Source organism: Yarrowia lipolytica, chromosome 1B, assembly GCF_001761485.1.
Source record: "Yarrowia lipolytica chromosome 1B, complete sequence".
Taxonomy (NCBI): Eukaryota; Fungi; Ascomycota; class Dipodascomycetes; order Dipodascales; genus Yarrowia; species Yarrowia lipolytica.
The window spans coordinates 997776-1016953 of record NC_090771.1 but is presented as its reverse complement, the minus strand read 5'-3'; the positions used below and the strand labels follow the sequence as shown (position 1 = coordinate 1016953).

The 19178-nt window shown below is 49.3% G+C and overlaps 7 protein-coding genes across 7 annotated transcripts; 1 reads left to right on the top strand and 6 right to left on the bottom strand.

The window, feature by feature from the left end:
* Positions 1–16: 16 nt before the first annotated feature.
* YALI1_B10145g (uncharacterized protein) lies at positions 17–2449 on the bottom strand (the record flags this gene model as incomplete). The annotated part of the gene is made up of 1 exon (XM_500615.3): positions 17–2449. The coding sequence occupies one exon, from the start codon at positions 2447–2449 to the stop codon at positions 17–19; it is 2433 nt and encodes an 810-aa protein (XP_500615.3).
* Positions 2450–2655: 206 nt separating this feature from the next.
* YALI1_B10130g (uncharacterized protein) lies at positions 2656–3858 on the bottom strand (the record flags this gene model as incomplete). The annotated part of the gene is made up of 1 exon (XM_500614.3): positions 2656–3858. The coding sequence occupies one exon, from the start codon at positions 3856–3858 to the stop codon at positions 2656–2658; it is 1203 nt and encodes a 400-aa protein (XP_500614.1).
* Positions 3859–4540: 682 nt separating this feature from the next.
* YALI1_B10119g (uncharacterized protein) lies at positions 4541–5035 on the bottom strand (the record flags this gene model as incomplete). The annotated part of the gene is made up of 1 exon (XM_068282026.1): positions 4541–5035. One exon carries the CDS (start codon positions 5033–5035, stop codon positions 4541–4543), a length of 495 nt encoding a protein of 164 aa, XP_068138127.1.
* Positions 5036–6319: 1284 nt separating this feature from the next.
* On the bottom strand, positions 6320–7483 carry YALI1_B10094g (uncharacterized protein; the record flags this gene model as incomplete). The annotated part of the gene is made up of 1 exon (XM_500613.4): positions 6320–7483. One exon carries the CDS (start codon positions 7481–7483, stop codon positions 6320–6322), a length of 1164 nt encoding a protein of 387 aa, XP_500613.3.
* Positions 7484–10131: 2648 nt separating this feature from the next.
* On the bottom strand, positions 10132–13704 carry YALI1_B10032g (uncharacterized protein; the record flags this gene model as incomplete). Its single annotated transcript, XM_500612.3, has 1 exon — positions 10132–13704. The coding sequence occupies one exon, from the start codon at positions 13702–13704 to the stop codon at positions 10132–10134; it is 3573 nt and encodes a 1190-aa protein (XP_500612.3).
* A 3599-nt stretch (positions 13705–17303) lies between these two features.
* On the bottom strand, positions 17304–17555 carry YALI1_B09994g (uncharacterized protein; the record flags this gene model as incomplete). The annotated part of the gene is made up of 2 exons (XM_068282025.1): positions 17304–17362; positions 17408–17555. 2 exons carry the CDS (start codon positions 17553–17555, stop codon positions 17304–17306), a joined length of 207 nt encoding a protein of 68 aa, XP_068138126.1.
* Positions 17556–17572: 17 nt separating this feature from the next.
* Positions 17573–18460, top strand: YALI1_B09993g (uncharacterized protein; the record flags this gene model as incomplete). The annotated part of the gene is made up of 1 exon (XM_500611.3): positions 17573–18460. One exon carries the CDS (start codon positions 17573–17575, stop codon positions 18458–18460), a length of 888 nt encoding a protein of 295 aa, XP_500611.2.
* Between the last annotated feature and the right edge of the window lie 718 nt (positions 18461–19178).

Genomic DNA, 19178 nt, shown 5'->3' with positions numbered 1-19178 from the left:
GCAAGTCAACTCCTGGTCAGCCCTTCAAGTGACACTTGACCACATCCAGAGCAGCTAGAGCGTCCTCCATGGAGTCATGCTCGCCGGTCTGAATGGTTCTCTTGAGATATTTCAGAGCCAACGTCTTCAGGGCGGTCTTATACCTGGGATTGAAATCAGGGTAAAGAATAGATGTATCGATAATTCTGTCGTGAATAAGACGCATGGCAATTAGATCATTTTCCAATCCGTGACCAACCAGAATCGTCTGCTTATTGATCAGCTTGAGAATCAGTCTATGCGCCTCTTCAAACGAAATACTGTCTCCTTTCTCGCCGCTTTCCGTGATGATAGGTTCGTTGATATCGGAAATACCGGAAAATCGCGTGTTGTAGTCAAGAATGCGTCCTGTCGGTCTAACTACTCGGTCAAGTGTCTTCTTGCCATGGTAGTCGATGCACGTGACCCGACAAAGCTCCATTCCAAGAGAAGTATACAGCATTTCGCAGTCGACAGCCACGACAGAGGTCTGCAGAGAGCCGGCTTGGTCACATGACCCAGAAGGCTGCTCACGTACCCTAGCAGAGCGCTCACGTGGCTCAGAAGAACGTTCCTGAGAATCAGCTTGGCCACGGGACTCGCCGATCCCTCTCTTCATGGTCTCCAGAGTAATGTCTGGCTCTCGTTGATTTACAGCAGGGCCGTTGAAGATGGTTCTTGGTCGACGGGCCTTATTGAAGGGTTGTCTAGACTTTTCCAGGTCTAGCGACGATGTGAGACTTTTGGTTGGGGTGCTAGCGGGTCTCGATGCTGTTTTCGTGCTTTTAGCAGAAGGAGCTGAGGTAGTTGCAGAGGTAGATGTGGATGTAGATGTAGATGTATCTAATGACTCGCTGGTAGACACCGTTCTGAAGGGAATCACAAAGGCCAAATCATTCAAATCATGAAGTTTGTAAACATGTCGAGGAGCCTCCTCGCAACCCTCAGACATCCCCACCGGCTGATTACAGCAAGGGTAAAACTTTTCAGGCATGGTTGAGTTGCCTCCCATGCGCGCACGTGCCCAATGATACTTGCAACTGCCATAGTTGTCTACTTTGGGCACATCGAACGCCTTGTCGCACCGGTCACAGTGCTGGATACCAATGTTGGAAGGCAGACCTGATTTCAGGGGGTCAGGATTCACGGGATATCCATTTTGAGCCAACAGAGGTTTTGTTTTGGAAGCAAGCATGTCCAGTTGATTGCTGATCGAACTGGTAATGTGGCCTGAAGTCTTACTGTCCGTCTTTGTACCACCTGCTTTTCCGCCCCTCCAAGAGCCGTCTTTGATGCTCTTCACCAGCACACGGCACTCGTTGGTATAGACCATATAGTTGCCTGCGCTGCGTTTAGCCGCAGCCAACTCCTCCAATATCGCAGCTCGTTTCGGAAACTTGAGTTTTCGCTTGTCTGTAAGAGCAGAATGAATCGCCTTGAGATACGCAATTCGCTGAGGAACCGTGGCAGGACAGGGGAAGATGGTGGTGGGCATGAGATGCTCGGCGTCACGGGACGAGGACGGAGATGCAGATGTGTTCCTAGATCCATCCCGCGACTGAGAGGGAGATGCAGATGTAGTCATGACCGCCTCCAGAGCACTTTTTGGGCTGGACGACGTACGTGTGTCAATTGACGATACAGGGGGCTCACGTGATGAAGACGGTTGATATATGTCGCGTGATCCGGGCTGTTTCACCGAGCTTTTTTCCGACTTTGATGTAATTCCGTTCTTCCCCTGTTTCAGAACATCCTCGGATACTGATGACGAAACATGTTGAGGTGGAGCTGAGGTTTGGGGTGAAACACTGGCTTGAGGTGTAGCACTGGCGTGAGGTGTCTCTTGTTGTTCCTTTTGACTTGACTGCGATGAAGCAAACTCCTTCTTCTCAGCTCCTTCTGCTCGGCCTCCCTCAGTTTTTGGACTCGCTCCAACTCCCTCAATTTCGGGCCGATCTCGCTGGTTCAAAGCTTGCCGGGCTCCTGGAAGCTCCAGCTTTCCACCGCTCGAATCTCCAGCCACCCGAGCCACCCCTTGGCCGACTTCTAGCTTCCTTCTCTTCACCATCTCGGCCGAATCAGAGCCATTTTCGGACTCCCTCTTGACACGCTCCGGATGGTCAAATGGACAGCACAAAAGACGACAAAACTGGCCTGCGGCTATCGACGGACATGGGTGGCCCCTAAACAGCCCTTTGCTCGATGAAAACATGTGTTTTTTGGGCGAATTAAACGGCGAGTGGAAAAAAAGACCCTCTCCCGAGAACTGCATGTTGGAACTTAATCGTGCTTGTACAGTGTAGCCGAAAAAAAGTACATCCACAAATGTGGCAATTTTTCGTTCCAAAAAAAAAGAGACAAAATGAAAGAAAGACAGTAATCGAGTCTCTACAAGTAGAGTATCTGCAAAGTCATCTGGAACTGTCCTCATCTTCTCTGGCTCCACTACCACCCGTCATCCACTGCTCTTCTTAAGGATCATAATTAAACTTCAAAATACGCGCTAGACTTTCCCCCAGACTGCAAACGGAGTGTCTCCCATCTTCAAACCGTCCCCGATACACAATATATACATGGCTATTTACATTAGATTACATCCGGATCCTACCATCCGGGTAGCGCCACATCCGCCGCTGTTTACCCCCTGGCGTTTTTGACAAACAGCCTGATTTTGTCGAGATCCTTTTCCCCGTCGGTCTCCACGCCTCCAGAGACGTCCACTCCAATGACACCCTTGACCTGGACGGCCTGCGCCACATTTTCCGGAGTCAGCCCGCCGGCCAAAATAAACCGCACGTGGTTGTCGTACCACTTTTCCGCACTGGTCCAGTCCACCAGCTGTCCTTCTCCACCCACCTCGCTGTCCAGAAGCGAAAACGACTGGTATCCGGCCACCAGCGACTGTCGGAAGTCCCGCTTTCCAGGAGACACACGCTTGATTACAGACACAGGAATCTGTCTGCACCAGTCGAGCGGCTCGTCGCCATGCAGCTGCACAATGTCGAGATTGAGGTCCGCAACACATGACAGAATGTATGGTAACGGCTGGTTGCGGAATACGCCGACCAATAACGGCCGCTTACCACTATGTGCGTTTCTATACTTGCCTGAACGCACCACAGCGGCAATCTCCCGTGCAACGTCAAAATTGACTGTCCGGGCTCGTCCAGGAACGAGAATCATACCCAACATGTCGGCACCGCTTTCCATGGCCACGACAGCAGCCTCAAGGGTGCGCAGGCCGCAGATCTTAACGACGGGGCCGGCAGTCTCGGGACTGGCGATATTGGCGTTAGTAGGATGCGCCGGCGGAGCCACAGGGGCCGTGGGACTGCTATGGGTGGGACACGTGCTAGGGTTGGGGCACGTCTCCGGAGTCGGGCTTGTCTTTTCGGAGTGGCCGGTGTTTTTGTCCGTTACCAGGTTGACACTTACCTTCTCGCCTTCGTAGGAGAACCCGTCTCTGAGAATATGGAGACCCGAGTCTCGGACCTCGTCGGCCAGGTCGGAGATATTTGCAGAGTGTGGAAATACCAACCCGTCGCATCCCATGACGCGAGACTTTTGTATTTGGGCCACCTCGATGGCGTCCTGATCCAGTCGTCGGATGATCATGGGTCGCGGGTCAAACTGCCGGTACAGATCCCGCACCAGTCGACCCTGCTCCACGCCAATCGACGAGTCTGTGTAGATGAGGGCCTGGGCGTCCTTGTTGGCCATGATCCACCGGTACCACTCCTCGGCGTCCGCTTCAGTGTACTTGGGCACCATTAGTCCGTTGAGTTGGCCCTTGAACTCTCCCACGGGATGTAGACATGTCGAAGAGTAGAGAAAGTCCATGATGACAGTGGCGAGAGTTGAGTCGAGTTGAGTTGACGAAATGAAGACTTTTTGTTTCTGTCTCGGTATGTGTTTGTGCACTGTCTGTGACTGTCCGTGTCGGTCCGTGTCTGTGTCCGTGTCTGTGTCCGTGTCTGTGTCGTTGGTTTTGTGTCACTTGTGTTTGTGCCACAACAGCTTTTTTGTTCTGTGTGTGTCTGTGTCTGTGTCGTATTATGCAACTACTCCGTCTGTGTAACTGCCGCAATATAAATACCGGTGCTTGCCCTGATTTGTATCGCTTTTTTTCCTGTGTGGTGCAGCTCGGTCACTTTTGGGTGTGTCTGTGTCTGCTGCAACTGCGAGATCCTTGTGTGGATAAAACAAGGTTTCATTACCACACCAAAACAAGGTGGGCTGTACACCCACATGGCGGGGTGCCAGGAGCTACCATACCATTAAGGAGACCCTTTGGAACAGAACCCCCGTTTTCCCTGAAACAGGAAGAAAATATCCGGTCACGTGGCATCCTCCTCCTCGGTCATGGATGGGGACGGCCACGACACTCGCAGAATAGGCTCATCAGATGAAACAAAATTAGCTCTGAGACACAAAAAAAGAAACGTCTTGTGCGGGTGTACGATTGTCTGTTGGTGTGCTTGTGTGAGTTGTGTGAGTTGTGTGCTTGTGTGCTTGGCTTGGGTCAGCGCTGGTTTTTGGGGCGAAAACGGGCCATTGAGGTGGATTTTTTGGTCACGTGATTGACGAGTCTGCCTATGTGAGTTGATTTTTTCCTGTTTTCGGACCTCATTGCGGGTCTGGAGATGGTTTTATCCTGGTCTTGTTGTGTGTGGGGGCGCTCATGGTTTTTTTCTTGCTTTTGTTTTCTGTTTTTTTTTTCCGTGAAATTTTCGTGAAATTTCGGTTGAAATTCAGCAGCACAGGAAACTCTGCATTTCAGATAATTGACGCGAAATGGCTCCAATCGGGACTCCGGAACAACCGCTGGAATGAGCGAGCCCAGCCATTCAACTTTCATCCCTCCAGCTCCCCCAGAATCCACGGCGATGTCGACCTCTTGGCAGCTCGTTAATCGTCGTAAATCTACTAACATGCTTCCGAGACATGAACCTCGACCAGAACAAGAGGTGTGGTAAACTGAAAAACAGCTTATGCCCGTGGACATTTGACGATACATTAACAGTCTGAGACTTTATTGCCACTCCTTATTCCACTGCTTAAGTAAAGAATGTGGAAACAGGCACCAGAGCAACTGGGGAGCGTCTTGACCTATATGATTGTGTCCGTCTGTTGATTGCAATCCTTTTGGTACTGTGCATACCCATATCGACAGCTCTTCTTTCTACCATTGGGCTCTGTCGATCCGCACGGGTTTTTGCACGTAGGTTTTCCAGGGGATTTACGTTGATCAGAAATGAACGTCTGTGTTTGATTCGGTTTTAGTTTCAATGTTATCAGATGGACCAACGTTGCTGGTTGGATGGATCTGGTTTCTGGGGTCTTTGCTTTTTGCTGCTGATGGTGACGGTGATTCATGGTGGTTCTGCCGTCTGGCGGACGTGCGCCTGTGTTGCGTTACACAACAGGTGTGTTGATCGGGTTAATGGATATACAAAGTCCAGCGGTCTCGCCGTTGTGTCTCTCTTCTTCTCAGGCTACTCTGTTGTATTCTGTTCTGTGTTGTCTGCAAGAACTCATCCTATTACCACTCACTCTTCCCACAGCACAGCATCAATGACAAGACGAGCAAAACATAGACGAGAAGACACTGCTACGAGAGCTATAGCAGAGATACCCCACTGATATCCCACTGACGTGACCGAGATACCCACTGATACATTCAACTTGTTTCTTCCAGTGCCCTAATTCAGTGTGTGGGGCTATAAGATACCCACCTGGAGATACATTTGACACCATGTGATACGGAAAAAGCACACCTGATGACTTGGGTGTGATAGCTACGTGTGAGTACGTCCTACCAGGATTGATACAGTGATGATACGTTTGAGGGAGCATTGTAGACAGTGTTTGGTCACGTCAAAGATTGAGAATTATTACTTGTTACTAATACAGGAGGCTCTACACGAGAAGGGCAGCAATGGCGGCGATTCCAGCGGCAGTGGAAACGGCCCAAGTGTTGCCTCCGTTGGCCTGAGCGGGGGTAGGAGAAGCCTGGGCAGGCTTGGACTGAGCAGGCTTGGGAGCAACAGCAGGAGCAGGAGCGGCCTTGGGAGCGGGAGAAGCAGCGGCCTTGGGAGCGGGAGAAGCAGCGGGCTTCTCGGACTTGGGAGCAGGGGCGGGAGCGGGCTTGGCGGAGGGGGAAGCAGCCTTGGGAGCAGGGGAAACAGCAGGCTTCTCGGACTTGGGAGCAGGGGAAGCAGCGGGCTTCTCGGACTTGGGAGCGGGCTTCTCATCGGGCTTGGGGGCGGGAGCGGGGCAAGCTTGGGAGAGGGCTTCTTCGTCAGGCTTGGGGCAAGGCGCGGGAAGCAGGCTTGGGGGCGGGGGTCTCTTCATCTTCACAGGGGACGGTGATGGTGACGGTTCGGCCCTCGCACTTGGGGCAGACAGTCTTGATGACGGTCGACTTGGCGTTCTCGGGGACGCAAGTGGTGACGGTGATAGTGGCAGTGATGCAGTCGCCGTTGATACAGTTGGTGGCGGTCTGAGTGACGGTGGAGGTCACGTAGGGAGCGGTGGAGTTGGTGAAGGCGACCGAAGTGGCGTTGCCAGCGACGGAAACAGAGCCAGACGACACGGGGGCGGCACCAGAAGAGATGGGGGCGGGAGCAGACGACACGGGGGCAGCGCCGGAAGAGACGGGAGCGGGAGCAGACGACACGGGGGCAGCGCCGGAAGAGACGGGGGCGGCACCGGAAGAGACGGGGGCGGCACCGGAAGAGACTGGAGCGGCGGAAGACTCGGCAGCAGCCTCGGTGCTGACAGGCTCAGCTGCGGAAGTGGCGGAGGCCTCGGAAGAGGACTCTACGGGGGTCTCAGCAGCAGAGGTCTGGATCTGCTCGGAAGCATAGGGGTCGCAGACGGAGCCGTCAGTGAGCTGCAGCTGGCAAATGAGCCGGGTGACGGCAAAAAGACCCTCGACAATGGCCTTGGAGGGGCCAGGCTCGCCAGTGATGGGCAGAATGGCGCCCTTGAGCAGGTTGTAATAACCGTCCATGGAGGCCGAGGCGAGTTGGACAGCCTTGTGGTAGTCGTAATGGGTTCGGACGAGCGAGAGCAGAGAGGTGGCTGACGAGAAAGCGGGCGACTTTTCGTAATCTGCAAGAGCTTGCTCCACGTGGGAGATGAAGGGGGGGAAGTTCTCGGCGGTGAAGGCCTCGCCGAGCACGTGGTCAACAGCCTCGTCGAAGATGGGCAGCAGAATGTCGTCCATCAGCAGGGGCACGAAGGAGGCGATTTCGGCGGAGGCCTGGTCCTTACCAATGCCGGAGCTTCGAGCCTCAACCACACCATTGGAGATGGCGGTCTTGAGAATGTTGATGACGGCGGCATTTCGCAGCTCGTAAGCGTAGGCGCCAGACAGCTGGGTGAGTAGCAAGATGTTGGAGAGTTTCATGGTGAGCGAGTGTCGAGAGTTGGAGTTGAGGAGGGGAGAGAGTAGGGCCATATGGGGTTATATAGGACCCTACATTCCCAGCCTAGTCTTGAAACAAGGGTGGTTGCCTGGGGGTGTTTGGCTAGTGGTTTCTAGATCGGACAGACAAGGACGTGGACTTTGGGAAACGGTAGGAGGGGTATCGGCACGGGGCCAGAGGTTCCGCGACAAGTTTTGTGGAAACTACCAGTTGATGGAGGTGAGTTGATGGAGAAGAAGTTCCGTTTGGTATTGCTACACTGTACATGCTGTACTGAGTTATGTACGAGTACTGTATAATCACGCGGTGCTCCGGGTAGCTCTATCGGATGTCGATATGAGGATGACGCCAATCGGTTACTTGCGTTATTCGGCGTAAATCTCTCACATTTCAATCTGTTGAAGAAATGTATAAACACCGACTTAGACTACTAGTCTCTTTTTTTGGCCGGCTTTCAATCCCCGGCTGGTGAGTAGTATGCTGCAGTAGCCGGAGGAGAAAGAAGTACAACAGCTGGATATGAGTCGACTGAACCGGTACTGTACAGTAGATATATATATCCTGAATGACAACTGCTTAGGTATCTTTATCATAATAAAAGGGGCGGGTTTGAATTGACCTCATTCGTGAACTTTTCAGAGTAGTGTGTTTACATTAGTTTCGTCTAGCAGCCTTTTTTAGTCCATATTTTCTATCCAAGCGTTTAGTCGACCCTACACAGCCATGAGGCTTCTTAGTAGGTGTTTATTGGACCGCTATAGGGCAACTATTGGGCTATTATTGGGCCATTATTGGCGAGTACACGCTATCCACCTTAGTTCCCACTTATTTATAGTCCCTGCGCGCAGATGGACAGGTGTATTGACGGTGAGCGGAGACGAAGAACACACGAGGTAAGACAGATGTGGCAGAATGAAATAATGGACTGATTAAACCGATATTTGAACTCTACCGCTCGTATTTGTCCCGTATAATACGTCAAACCTCGTATTGCGTTTCTTGCCAGTATCTACTGCACCCCCAACATGTACTAGTAGTCGCTAGTGTGCAAGGGTGGGGAAAGGATACTCGGGGTTTCTATTAATATATTTCTGCAACTGATATTACCGCCAAATCAAAGTCCCGGAGGCGTTCGGCGTTCCCGATGTCCAGAAACATCGACATCTACTCGTGGAGGTGTTCACAGCTGATATGAGCACAACATCCTGGGGTTCCGGGGTAAAACCATCTCGGCAACGCGTGGCATGCATTCTCTCACATTAGCGTGTCTATTCTTAGCCTCTTGGTGTGGAATGCGGGGATCTCCGTCTTTGGAATAGTACACTCCATTATAGCAACTATCTGAAAGCCACCCCATATGGATACACGGCTATAAATGGACTTTTTCTGAAGCGCATGATGACAGATACTTCACCCTTGTGTTTGAAATTGCTGACTTACTCGGATTAGAATGTCTCTGTAACTTTTTGCAATACAGAATCCCCGAATATAGATATGTTGTAGTGCAAAGCGGTTGTTGGAGAACATAAAAAGTTCATTTTATTCAACAATAACGGGCCAATTGACGTATTCACAATGTATACTATTGAATGAACAGATAAATGAGTCCATTGATATTATAATCCCTCCTATTTGTAAAATAAACCCTGAGATATCATGCTTGTCCTGGAACCCGAACCAAGACACACAGCTGGAATTGAGTCTACAATGACTTATGGTGATAGCAAGAGAGGATCTAAGATACACAGATCGGTTCCAATTCTGATAAAATTCCATTGGTGCTATTTTCCTACCTCTATTCGCACAAAACATGGAGATAGGATCACTTCTCAGATACTTGATAAGCAGTCTACAAACTCCTTTCACGGTCTTGAAAAGTAACCAAAACCTCTCATCATAAAACCCCTTTCACGGTCTTGAAAAGTAACCAAAACATCTCATCATATCGCTTGGTATTAACTCCTTCACTACATTGTAGTTCCTCTTCCAGAACTTGTTTCTCTCTTCTAATCCAAAATTCTGAGATTATCACATCTCATGAATAGCGCTGGACCTACTTGTAGAACAAACAGATGTCCATAATTTGGGGAAATGTAGTGTTCATTGGGGTACAAAAGCAGGACATAATCAGAAGATATCCTAGGAGAGATAAATGTAGTTTTAATGTCATTCTCCATAGAATCAACGTCGATTAGGGACATCTTCTGAGTTCACCATGGCAGAACTATTTAACGACGATATCACTGGCAAAAATCGAGGCAAAAAGTATACCGTCCAAATCGTAATCACCAGAGGACTTTTTCCGGTATGTTGAATCTACGTTTCCCCACAATATTTGGCATGTATGTATTTTTGATTTATTTTTGATTTATTTTGATTTATTTTTATTTTATCTATTTTCATTTATTTTCATTTATTTTCAATTTATTTTCATTTATTTTTATTTTTTTTTTTATTTTCATTTATTTTATTATTAATTATTCATAATTTTCTTAGTACTTGAATAATTCAAAGGAAACACACCACTTAATATACAATCGCCACAAATCACCATCTATAGTCAATCTCGGGTACATAAATAACATACATTAGAATAAAATACAAAACTCCTGGCTCATGGGCCCATAAGTCGCGTCTCTCCGCGTACCGGTACTGCTCGCCCACAATCTCGTCAACTCTTTCAGAGCCCACTTCCCTCACTGAAGCCACTCCTCTCAACATTCCACCCCTGGGCAATCTTGGCCGAGTTCTCGGCCTCCATCTTATGCTGCTGGAAAACAAGATCCGTCCACGTAATATTCTTGCCGGGCACGTGCTGCATGGCCACAGACAGAATACTGACCCACTTGGCCTTCTCGGCATCGTTTTCAGCATAAAAGTTCACAAAGGTGTTGTCGGCAAAAGTGACTCTAAACGCACCCTCAACAAGAACATAGCCCCCGACCAGCCCAGAGTGCACGTGACTGGATTTGGACGCACGTGACTTGGGATTGCCGAGCTCAACAATGTCAGTCACGTGGCTCAGATCAAACACGCACCGCTCCTTCAGGGTATCCTCATGGAAACCCCGGAGCACGTGACCGTCCAGCCGGAACCATCGTCGTCGCCAGTACGCACAATCGCCGCCCTCCTGGCTCAGGAAACCCTCCATGTGCATCTCCTGGCACTTTTTCGCTGCGGCAAGCTCGTCATGGCACGCCTGCATGCTGCTGGGGAGCCTGTCATACCGAGACACCCGGGGAATGTACATCAGAGTGATCTCAAGACACCCGATTCGGTATGGCTCCTGACGCTTCCATGTGTGGGTCTTGCGGTCACGTGAGTCGCGGCTCTCGACCTTCTCCTGGCCCCACTCGTTGTACAGTGGAATCGAGTACGTTCTGGACCGGCCAAAAATCTCGGATTCGTACTGCGACTCCACAATGTAGCAGCGCGCAAACGAGCCAGTGGAGGAGACAATGTGGTCCCAGAGATCTGGGTGGCGAATGTGCGTAGGACCGTCCTTGGACGACCCCTTTGTCGACTTCGTATCCCGCTTCTTCGGCTCAGGAGCGTGAGTCACATGCTTCTTCACCGGCTCGGCAACAGTCTCTTCTGGCTCTTCAGCCACCACCTCCACGGCTGGCTGCTGCTTTCGTTTCCGGGGAGAAAACAGGGCCTTGAACGACTTGCCCTTGGACAGCTTTTTGGTGGGAGTTGACGGAGCAGTTGTAGCAGAGGAAGACATGCCTCGGGTGGGAGAAACAGTTTCTTGCTGCTTCACCGGCGACGAGTCACGAGACTTGAGTGCGCTCTTGAGAGGCTTGCTCTTGTCCTGCTTATCGCGTGACTTGCGCTCCTTGCTCTCCTCGCGTGAATCACCCTCGTTAGTCTCGTTTTCGTCCACCTCCAGCATGGACCGCACAATCGGATCCATACCTGCCTTGAGCGTGAACACCAACTCCAAATCGTCGCCGACAATAAGCTCAAACTCCTGCTCAATCTTGGCCGACGAACGGAGGTCCATGGGCTCGGTGGTGACACATTGGATGCCGTTGTCGAGGGTAAGAGAGAACTTGGGGTGCCGAGTGTGATCGATGGGAAGACGGATGTCCTTGATACCACGAATAGCCATGAACAGGCGGCCTCTATCGTGTCTGTCGATGGGAGCTACTACTGGAGCCGCTGAGGCGCTAGCCTCCGTTGCAGACGTCTTGGAAGCTCCAGAAGTAGCAGACGTCTTTGAGGCGCTGGAAACAGCTGTGGAGGTAGTTGGTGCTGCCGCAGAGTGCGTGGAAACAGCTGTGGAAGCAGAGTCTCGAGAAATGGGTCGCTCAACTACAGCGGGAACCACAGGAGCAACTGCTGCCACTGGAGCCACTCTAGCGGTGGTCGACTCACTGGCCACATTTCCACTTAACGTGGGAGACTCCATCATGCGGTTGAACTCAGGGGTGGGCATCTGAGTAAGTTGTTGCATAATGTGCATGTCGAAGGACTCTTCGATGGGAGAAGGGGGAGTAGGAGGCGACAGCACAGCTGCTCGGGCGTTGGGGTCGAGTGTATGTGTCGAGTTCAGCGAACCCGTAGCAGCCGAATGGAAAGAGGTGGCTTCTGAGTTGCCACTGGTGACGGAAGCAGCGTCTGAAGCAGAGTCAAGGGCAGGAGTTCCGCCAACAGAACTGTCGCTCTCGAATACAGACACAGGCATAGTGGTCTGCGCAAGACGTCTCTGCTGTCGCTCCCAAGCCTGCTGCACCCTTTGCTCCTCCTGAGCCCTCCACTCACACTCCTTCTGCTCGGCTAGTCGCTTCTGCTGCTCGAGGTCGCTCTTTTTCATCGACCCAAACTTGCTGCGGGCGTTCTTGAGCTTCTTGAACGCGCCAGACGACTCGCTGGGCCGACACGATGACAACGAGCCGCCGGAAGACGTGATTGTGTTCTTCCGGGAAAGTCCGAATCCGGAAAAGTCTAGGGGATTGGAGTCGAGCTCGAGAGGGAGATGCAGGGAGTCCGCGACCGATTCATTGCCGATAACAGAGTCGTCAGCAAAGTTGTTCTTGTCGACTACCTCGACTGTAACACTCCTGGTAGTTGTGTCATCCGAGTCGACACCCTCCTCCTCACATTCATCTTCGACACTTCCCTCAAAGTCACTGCCTGAGGTCTGTGGCGTGTCACCCTCCACTCCGGCACCATCCAAGGTCTTCCCCTCCTCCACTTCCTCGTCATCAAAGAAGGCCTCTCTGGTGGGGGAGTTCGGGTCGAGAGTACGGCCTACAGGCTTGAGATGGTAAACGCGTTTGGTGAGATCAGAGAAGGGGTTGACGGAGAGGTCGCGTGATTCAAGCGAGGTGTTGGACGCAACCTTGGGCAGAACCTTGCAAGTTCCGTTGGAAATGGACAAGGAGGCGATTTCAGCGGCCATGTCTCGGGCAGCTCCAGTTCCCTCTGGCGACGGTTCTCGAGACGACTCGAGCGATCCATGGGACTCCATCATGTGCGCTTCCTGGGCTAGCAGACGTTTTTCGAACTGCGTAGCCGACACGGCCGGCTTTGTGTCTCCACCGCAGGGTTCTCCGAAGTGTCGATTTTCGGAAAACTGCGAGAACTTGGACACCAGCGAGTTGGCTTCTGCGGCGTCGAGGACCTCTGACTTGGGGCGTAGCACAGACCGGGTGGGCACGTCGGGCGTTTCGGCCACGAACTCGGCCTTTTCGGGCGCCGGCACGTTGCTTGTGGTGAGTGCGGACGTGACTGATTTCGAGACGCAGATGGCGGAAAAGGGGCGGGTGCGTTTCGAGTACGACGAGTCGAAGGTGAACGACGAGTCTGCCGAGTCCGACCCGGCGTCCGACACGGAGTCTGAGTCATTGAGATTGTTGTGGTTGTTGTGCTCGTTGTGAGGCATGGACAAGATGTCTGACAAGTCGTGGGTGGTGATGTGTGAGGACTTGTTATTGTTATTGTTGTGGTCGTGGTTGTTGCTGTTGCTGTTGCTGTGACCACTCGGTTGCTTCTGTGTCTGCTTCTGCTTCAGCTCCGGCTTCCGCTCCTGCTTCTGTGTCTGCTTCAGCTCCGGCTTCCGCTCCTGCTTCTGTGTCTGTTTCCGATCCTGCTCCTGTCTATCCGCTACTCCGTTGGTGTAACTGTCAAAAGACTCGTACAAATGCTTCCGAGGCATGACCAAATCACGGCCGTCGCCCATGACGATATTCAGCGGGTTGGTGCGGATATGATAGGCCGAATCCTGGCTGGCAGTGTGTCTGTGCATCTGTGTGTGGAGAAGAAGACGCTGCAAAAGCCCAGATACAAGTATACATATCTGTAGCACTAAAAGGACGTAAAATGATGACTTTGCCGAAACGGGAAAAGCCCCAACAAAGACACTGTATAGCGTGCAGACGCGGATGGGAACTGACCGGACCAACCCCAGAATGCGCAAAAGTCGCCCGATTTGCAATCGGGAAAAACACAAATGTTTTTGGTCACGTGATATCCTTCTTCCCCGAGTATTTCGTAATTTGGGTGGAAATTGCGTCCAGGAACTCGAATGTTATGAAAAGGCGACAAATCTAATTTCACACTAACTTTCTACACCAGCCGCGATACTGTACAGCATAGTAGCAATAAAATAAAGGCACCAAAAAAAATAAGACACGAAAAAAAAAGTAGAAAAAAAGTAGAAAAAAAAAAAAAAAAAAAAAAACCAAAGAAAAAAAAACAAAGAAAAAAACACTTTTTGACTGATAAAAAAAACAACTTCCATGAGAGCAGAGGCGAATTCGAAGATTCCGACCGACTAATGTATCGCTCGTACAAGTACATGTTTATGCTTACATAATCTATTGTGGATGTTGTTTTTCCGCGCAACAAAAGTCTCCATATACAGTCAGTCCGAATCCGTCACCTCCTACTTATAGGTCCAACTGCGATCGCAGGGGCTGCAAAAGTCGTATGAGATGGTTTCTTTGGTTTGGACCGCGGTTTTAGTGTCTATTTGGGACGCGTCGACTGCCAGGGTCGTTTTGGGGACCTCCACTAATGGTATTGTTGAGTCGTACTGTTGGGTGAGATGTGCAACGTTTGTGGAACACAATAGGGAGATGATATCACTTGTTCTAGAACACTTGGGGCTTGTTTCTGATGATAGCAGAGTGCATGCGTGCGCGATGGGCCGTTGAACGTCGCTAGGCGAGTTGACAGGTTGGGTATGACAGGGAGCAACTTAGTTGGAATTAGTGAAGTTATGGGAAATTAGTTGGCTTTTTTGTTAATAAAAATAGTAGGGGTGGGATTGAGAAAAGTGGTTGAAATGGCTATTTATTGGTGTCAAATTAATTTTCCCCGTAGGATTTATCGAATGGTAAAGTCCATGTTCACATAGTATTTCTCCTGCGTATTTTAGATACTGATTAGTAACCCATCTTAGGATATGAACCAACTGTCAATAGAACACAGACAGAAATGGTGATAGATATATGAACGGTCCGGGCTTCACCTCTTTTCGCAACTTGAGTCTCTGTCACGTGAATTTTCCAATCTCAACCTGACTCCATTTACATCGTCTAATCCGTCAACGTATATGGAACCACCCAAACCAGCTTCTCTAGGAACACAGATTATGACTCGATTTGACCCTCAAAGGCACATGGTCAACATACACCCCTCCCATTGGTCAATTATAGCTCTTGATTCTTTCACCATCCTGTTTTAGACGGAATTTGCTTTTCCTGTGTGGCAGACTGAACTGATTCCAACCATTGTTCATATCAGAGTCCTCGTACACTCATCTAAGCCTCGAATGAGCCTTAACATAGCCCCAAAACACTCACAAATCCAACTTGTAGACATTAGTGGTCTACTCAGCCACTTTTTTAGTGCATATCACGAGTTTCAGGTCTCAGCCAATGTCGTAGCTAATCTAGGAGACTAACTGAGAGATACGAGGTTGCAGAAGGGTTTAGGAACTATGAATAACGATTGAGCCATGTTCTCTAATTTCATTGGTCACTCAATCCTCTTCTTCTGACTTCCTATTACTGCTCACCAATTTGTTCCGATTTTTTCCAATTTTCCGATTTTCCAGAATAATTCCCAAAATTTCCAAAATTAATTTCAAAATAATTCAAATGCGCCCAAAAACTCCAAATACTACCAACAAGGCGGAACACAGACATTCCATGCGCAATCTCATCTTCCACGCCCCCTTCCCGAAATAGAAATGCGAGGCTGAGTGGCTGGGTGGCTGAGAGGGAGGCTAACGATGAGACCTTACATTGTTCCATAAATAAACTGAGACAAGGGACTGCCGACAGGTTATGAAGGAAGAGGAGTGACAGTGACAGAAATCGCTGTGCAAAATGTTTTATAGTCACGTGATACATGAAAAATACACAAAAATTGCGAGGCTGACTAATAAACAGACACACATGGGCGTGGCTCCTGGTGTTTCATCTGGTGTATGCTTTGTTTTGTCTTAAGCAGCCGTTTGGTTGAATTTGGTTGGAATGTGGAAAAAATAAAATAAAATAAAACAACAACAACATGCAAAAAAGTGGTCAAGAAAATGTGAAATAAAGAATCACACTCCTTTTAAAAACACCATTAAAGAGCTTAAAATCTGGGCTTCATAATTATACCATTTAACCCTCTATAAAATCAATACTTATAGATGTTTATCAATTACTCGTGTTTAACCGTATTACCCTATATCTGGAGCGAGAAATTACTCCAGAAATATAGATTAAATCAGAACACTTCGGAAAGTAGTAAATCATTAGTTTTAACACTCACATATTGTTCCTTACACAATCTGAGTCTCCAAAAGAAATATTTCACGGAGATATACACATCAACGACGCCACACAACACGTTAGCGCATTACAGCATATTTTAATGGGACTATATTGGATTGGTGAGTAAGACATAGCATAATTGGAGGTGATTGGAGGTAATGTAGATGATATGAAGAGAGATTATGGCCATCCAAGAGGGAGAGACAGATCTGAGAGTCACGTGTCATGTATATCCTTTCGCTGGGTTCCTTTTTACCCCGTTTTTCTCTGGCTTTTTTCCTTCTCGAATTTGGTGAAACTTTTTTAACTCGGAATTTGAGAGATACGAATTTGAGATAAAGCCACAGTTCAGTTTGAAAGAGAACCCAAAGAAAGACGGATCAGTTGCAAGATAAACGGATTGTCACGTGGCACAATGACTCTAGCACGTGTTTCCAGACGCCCTACCACGTGACCCGGTGGTATTTTCCCGGTCATCTGAGCGGCGTTGGTCTCAGCCCCAGACACTGCCACCCGCATCGCCCCCAGTTACTGCATGTTACCGCATTGTGCGTATTGTATGCGCGTCATGCATGTAGATAAGGTTTCGCGTGGGAGAAATTTGGGGGGAGCGAGATGTGAGATTGTGGAAGGGGGAGAGGTTTTTGGGGGGGATTATGAGGGGATATGAAGAAACAATACAGTCAGGAGAGTCGTTTAATGTTTCAACATTTTGAAAGTAGCCAATTTTCGGCGTTTTTCGAACACATTTGAGACCAGATACACCAAAACTCACTGCAACTGGTGTGAAGTATGGAAAAATGTCTTCAACTTTTGATCTAGTGGGGCGATTGAAAATCTAAAGGTATGAGTATATTTTTGAAACGGCAGGGATTATTTTAGTGCATTTCATCATATCAATATCTGTTGTTTAGAGCATCCTATATCCGTTGTACGGCATTGTTTCTTTGTTTCCTAATTTGATGTTCCAAAAATAGGTCTGGTGGAAAAGCTTAAAATTTCGACTGTAGAGTTATATAGCTGGCTGGCTGTCTGTAATAAAACTACTCCAGACATCATCGACTCTGACAGTTACTCAAACGGATATTTCTGCCCAGACAAGTGACACAAACGCAAACAGCAGACACAAACCGACTTTAGTAGTGACACAGACCGACTACACAAAACAGCTACATCAACAACCTACCCAAATCAACGCGAGCCCGCTCTGTTTGACATAAACCAGTGATCGAGACACGAGCCGCACATTAACGCCAGTTCTTTTTGTGATCGAAACCACGTTTCCACAAATCGTGACACCAACCCCAATCAACACCAACACCAACATCAACACACACTCACACAATGGGAGCAGGAAGAACATGCTGCATCATGGCTATCCCAATGCTGGGGTCGCTGGCGGCACTGGTACTGGCCATCTTTGTCATGGTAGGCTCCACATCCAATTCCGCCCCCATCAACGACCTCTACTTTCTGAGAATCGACACGACAAACCTGTCTGTGTCGTCAGTGGTTCCGGACATTAACGGCGTCGACGTGTCGTCCACCGTCAACTCCATCGCCCACGAGGTCGGCATCTCCGACTTTTACACCTCGGGCCTGTGGAACTACTGCACCGCCAAGAAGCCCGACCCCAACAACGAAAACCTCATGAACTACACCTTCTGTGACAAGCCCAAAGCCATGTACTGGTTCAACCCGGAGGAGATTCTAAGCGAAAGTCTGTCCCAGGGCCCTTCGCTGACCAGCGAGCTCTCTGCCGTCATGCCCGAGGACGTGAAGAAGTATCTGGACATTCTGGCCGGCGCCTCCAAGGCCATGTTTGTGTGCTACCTCGTCGGCACGATTTTCGCCTTCCTGACGTTTGTGCTGGGCTGGTTCACCTTCTATTCCCGAGGTACCACCTGCTGCGTCGCCACTTTGGCTCTCCTGACGTTTCTGCTGCTGCTGGTGTCTTCGGGTATATCCACCGGAACGTACATGATTGTGCGAGACGCGTTCAACAACAACCTGAGCGAGTTTGGCATCCGGGGCTCGCTCAACACGAAAATGTACGGCATCACGTGGGGCGCGGCTGTGGCCGCTGCCTGGGCGTGTTTCGGCTGGTTCTTTGCCATTTGCTGCGGAAACACAGACCGAGTCAAGGTTGTGACCGAAGAGAAGCAGCCGTTCATCGGCTATGTTCCTGATCCTTACCAGCCCCATGGTCATCAGGAGGGACATAGAATCTAAGGACGCTGGGTCCTATCCAGCTGTACACTGCACAAGCTGCGGTAACGAACTGAACATTCAGATCGTTTGTACACTTTAGTGTACCCTGTACAATATCTCATTCAACATTCTCGGCATTCTGGAAATGCCATAAAGGTTATATAGGTTATTTATTCACTCGTTTGATTCAGATGGTGGAAGTAGTAGATATTTGTCAGTGGAGCGTTACTCACTAGTGGAGATTTCCAACAAAACCTCAACAAAAATAATTAAACAGTTCAACTAGCCAATTCTAAGTGTGTATGAAGGAGGAGTCTCTAAAACACTAACACGGGATTCCGGGAAACTCATTCCGAATCAAGCCATATTTGAAGCCGAGTTAAAACGACTAACACAAAAACACTCGTTTTGAATTCAACTATTAATTTGACTACTTCACGTCCTTCTTGCGCTACTATTAACCACTATCTGTGTTATCTGCTATTGTTGCCCATCGCGAGATAGTATGATTAATGTTCGGGAATGCATAATCCAGGTCTTATATATGCACACCACGCATAAAGACAAATGATGCACATTTGACACATGGTTGCATGTGCATAGAGATGGAAAATGTACATGTACATTGTACATTGATTTATGCAAGCCCATTACACCGACATATGCAGCTTTCACAGCTACTGTACGCGAACCATCATCCTTGTTCAACTAATAGTCGTTGATATATCCAGTGCTTCCT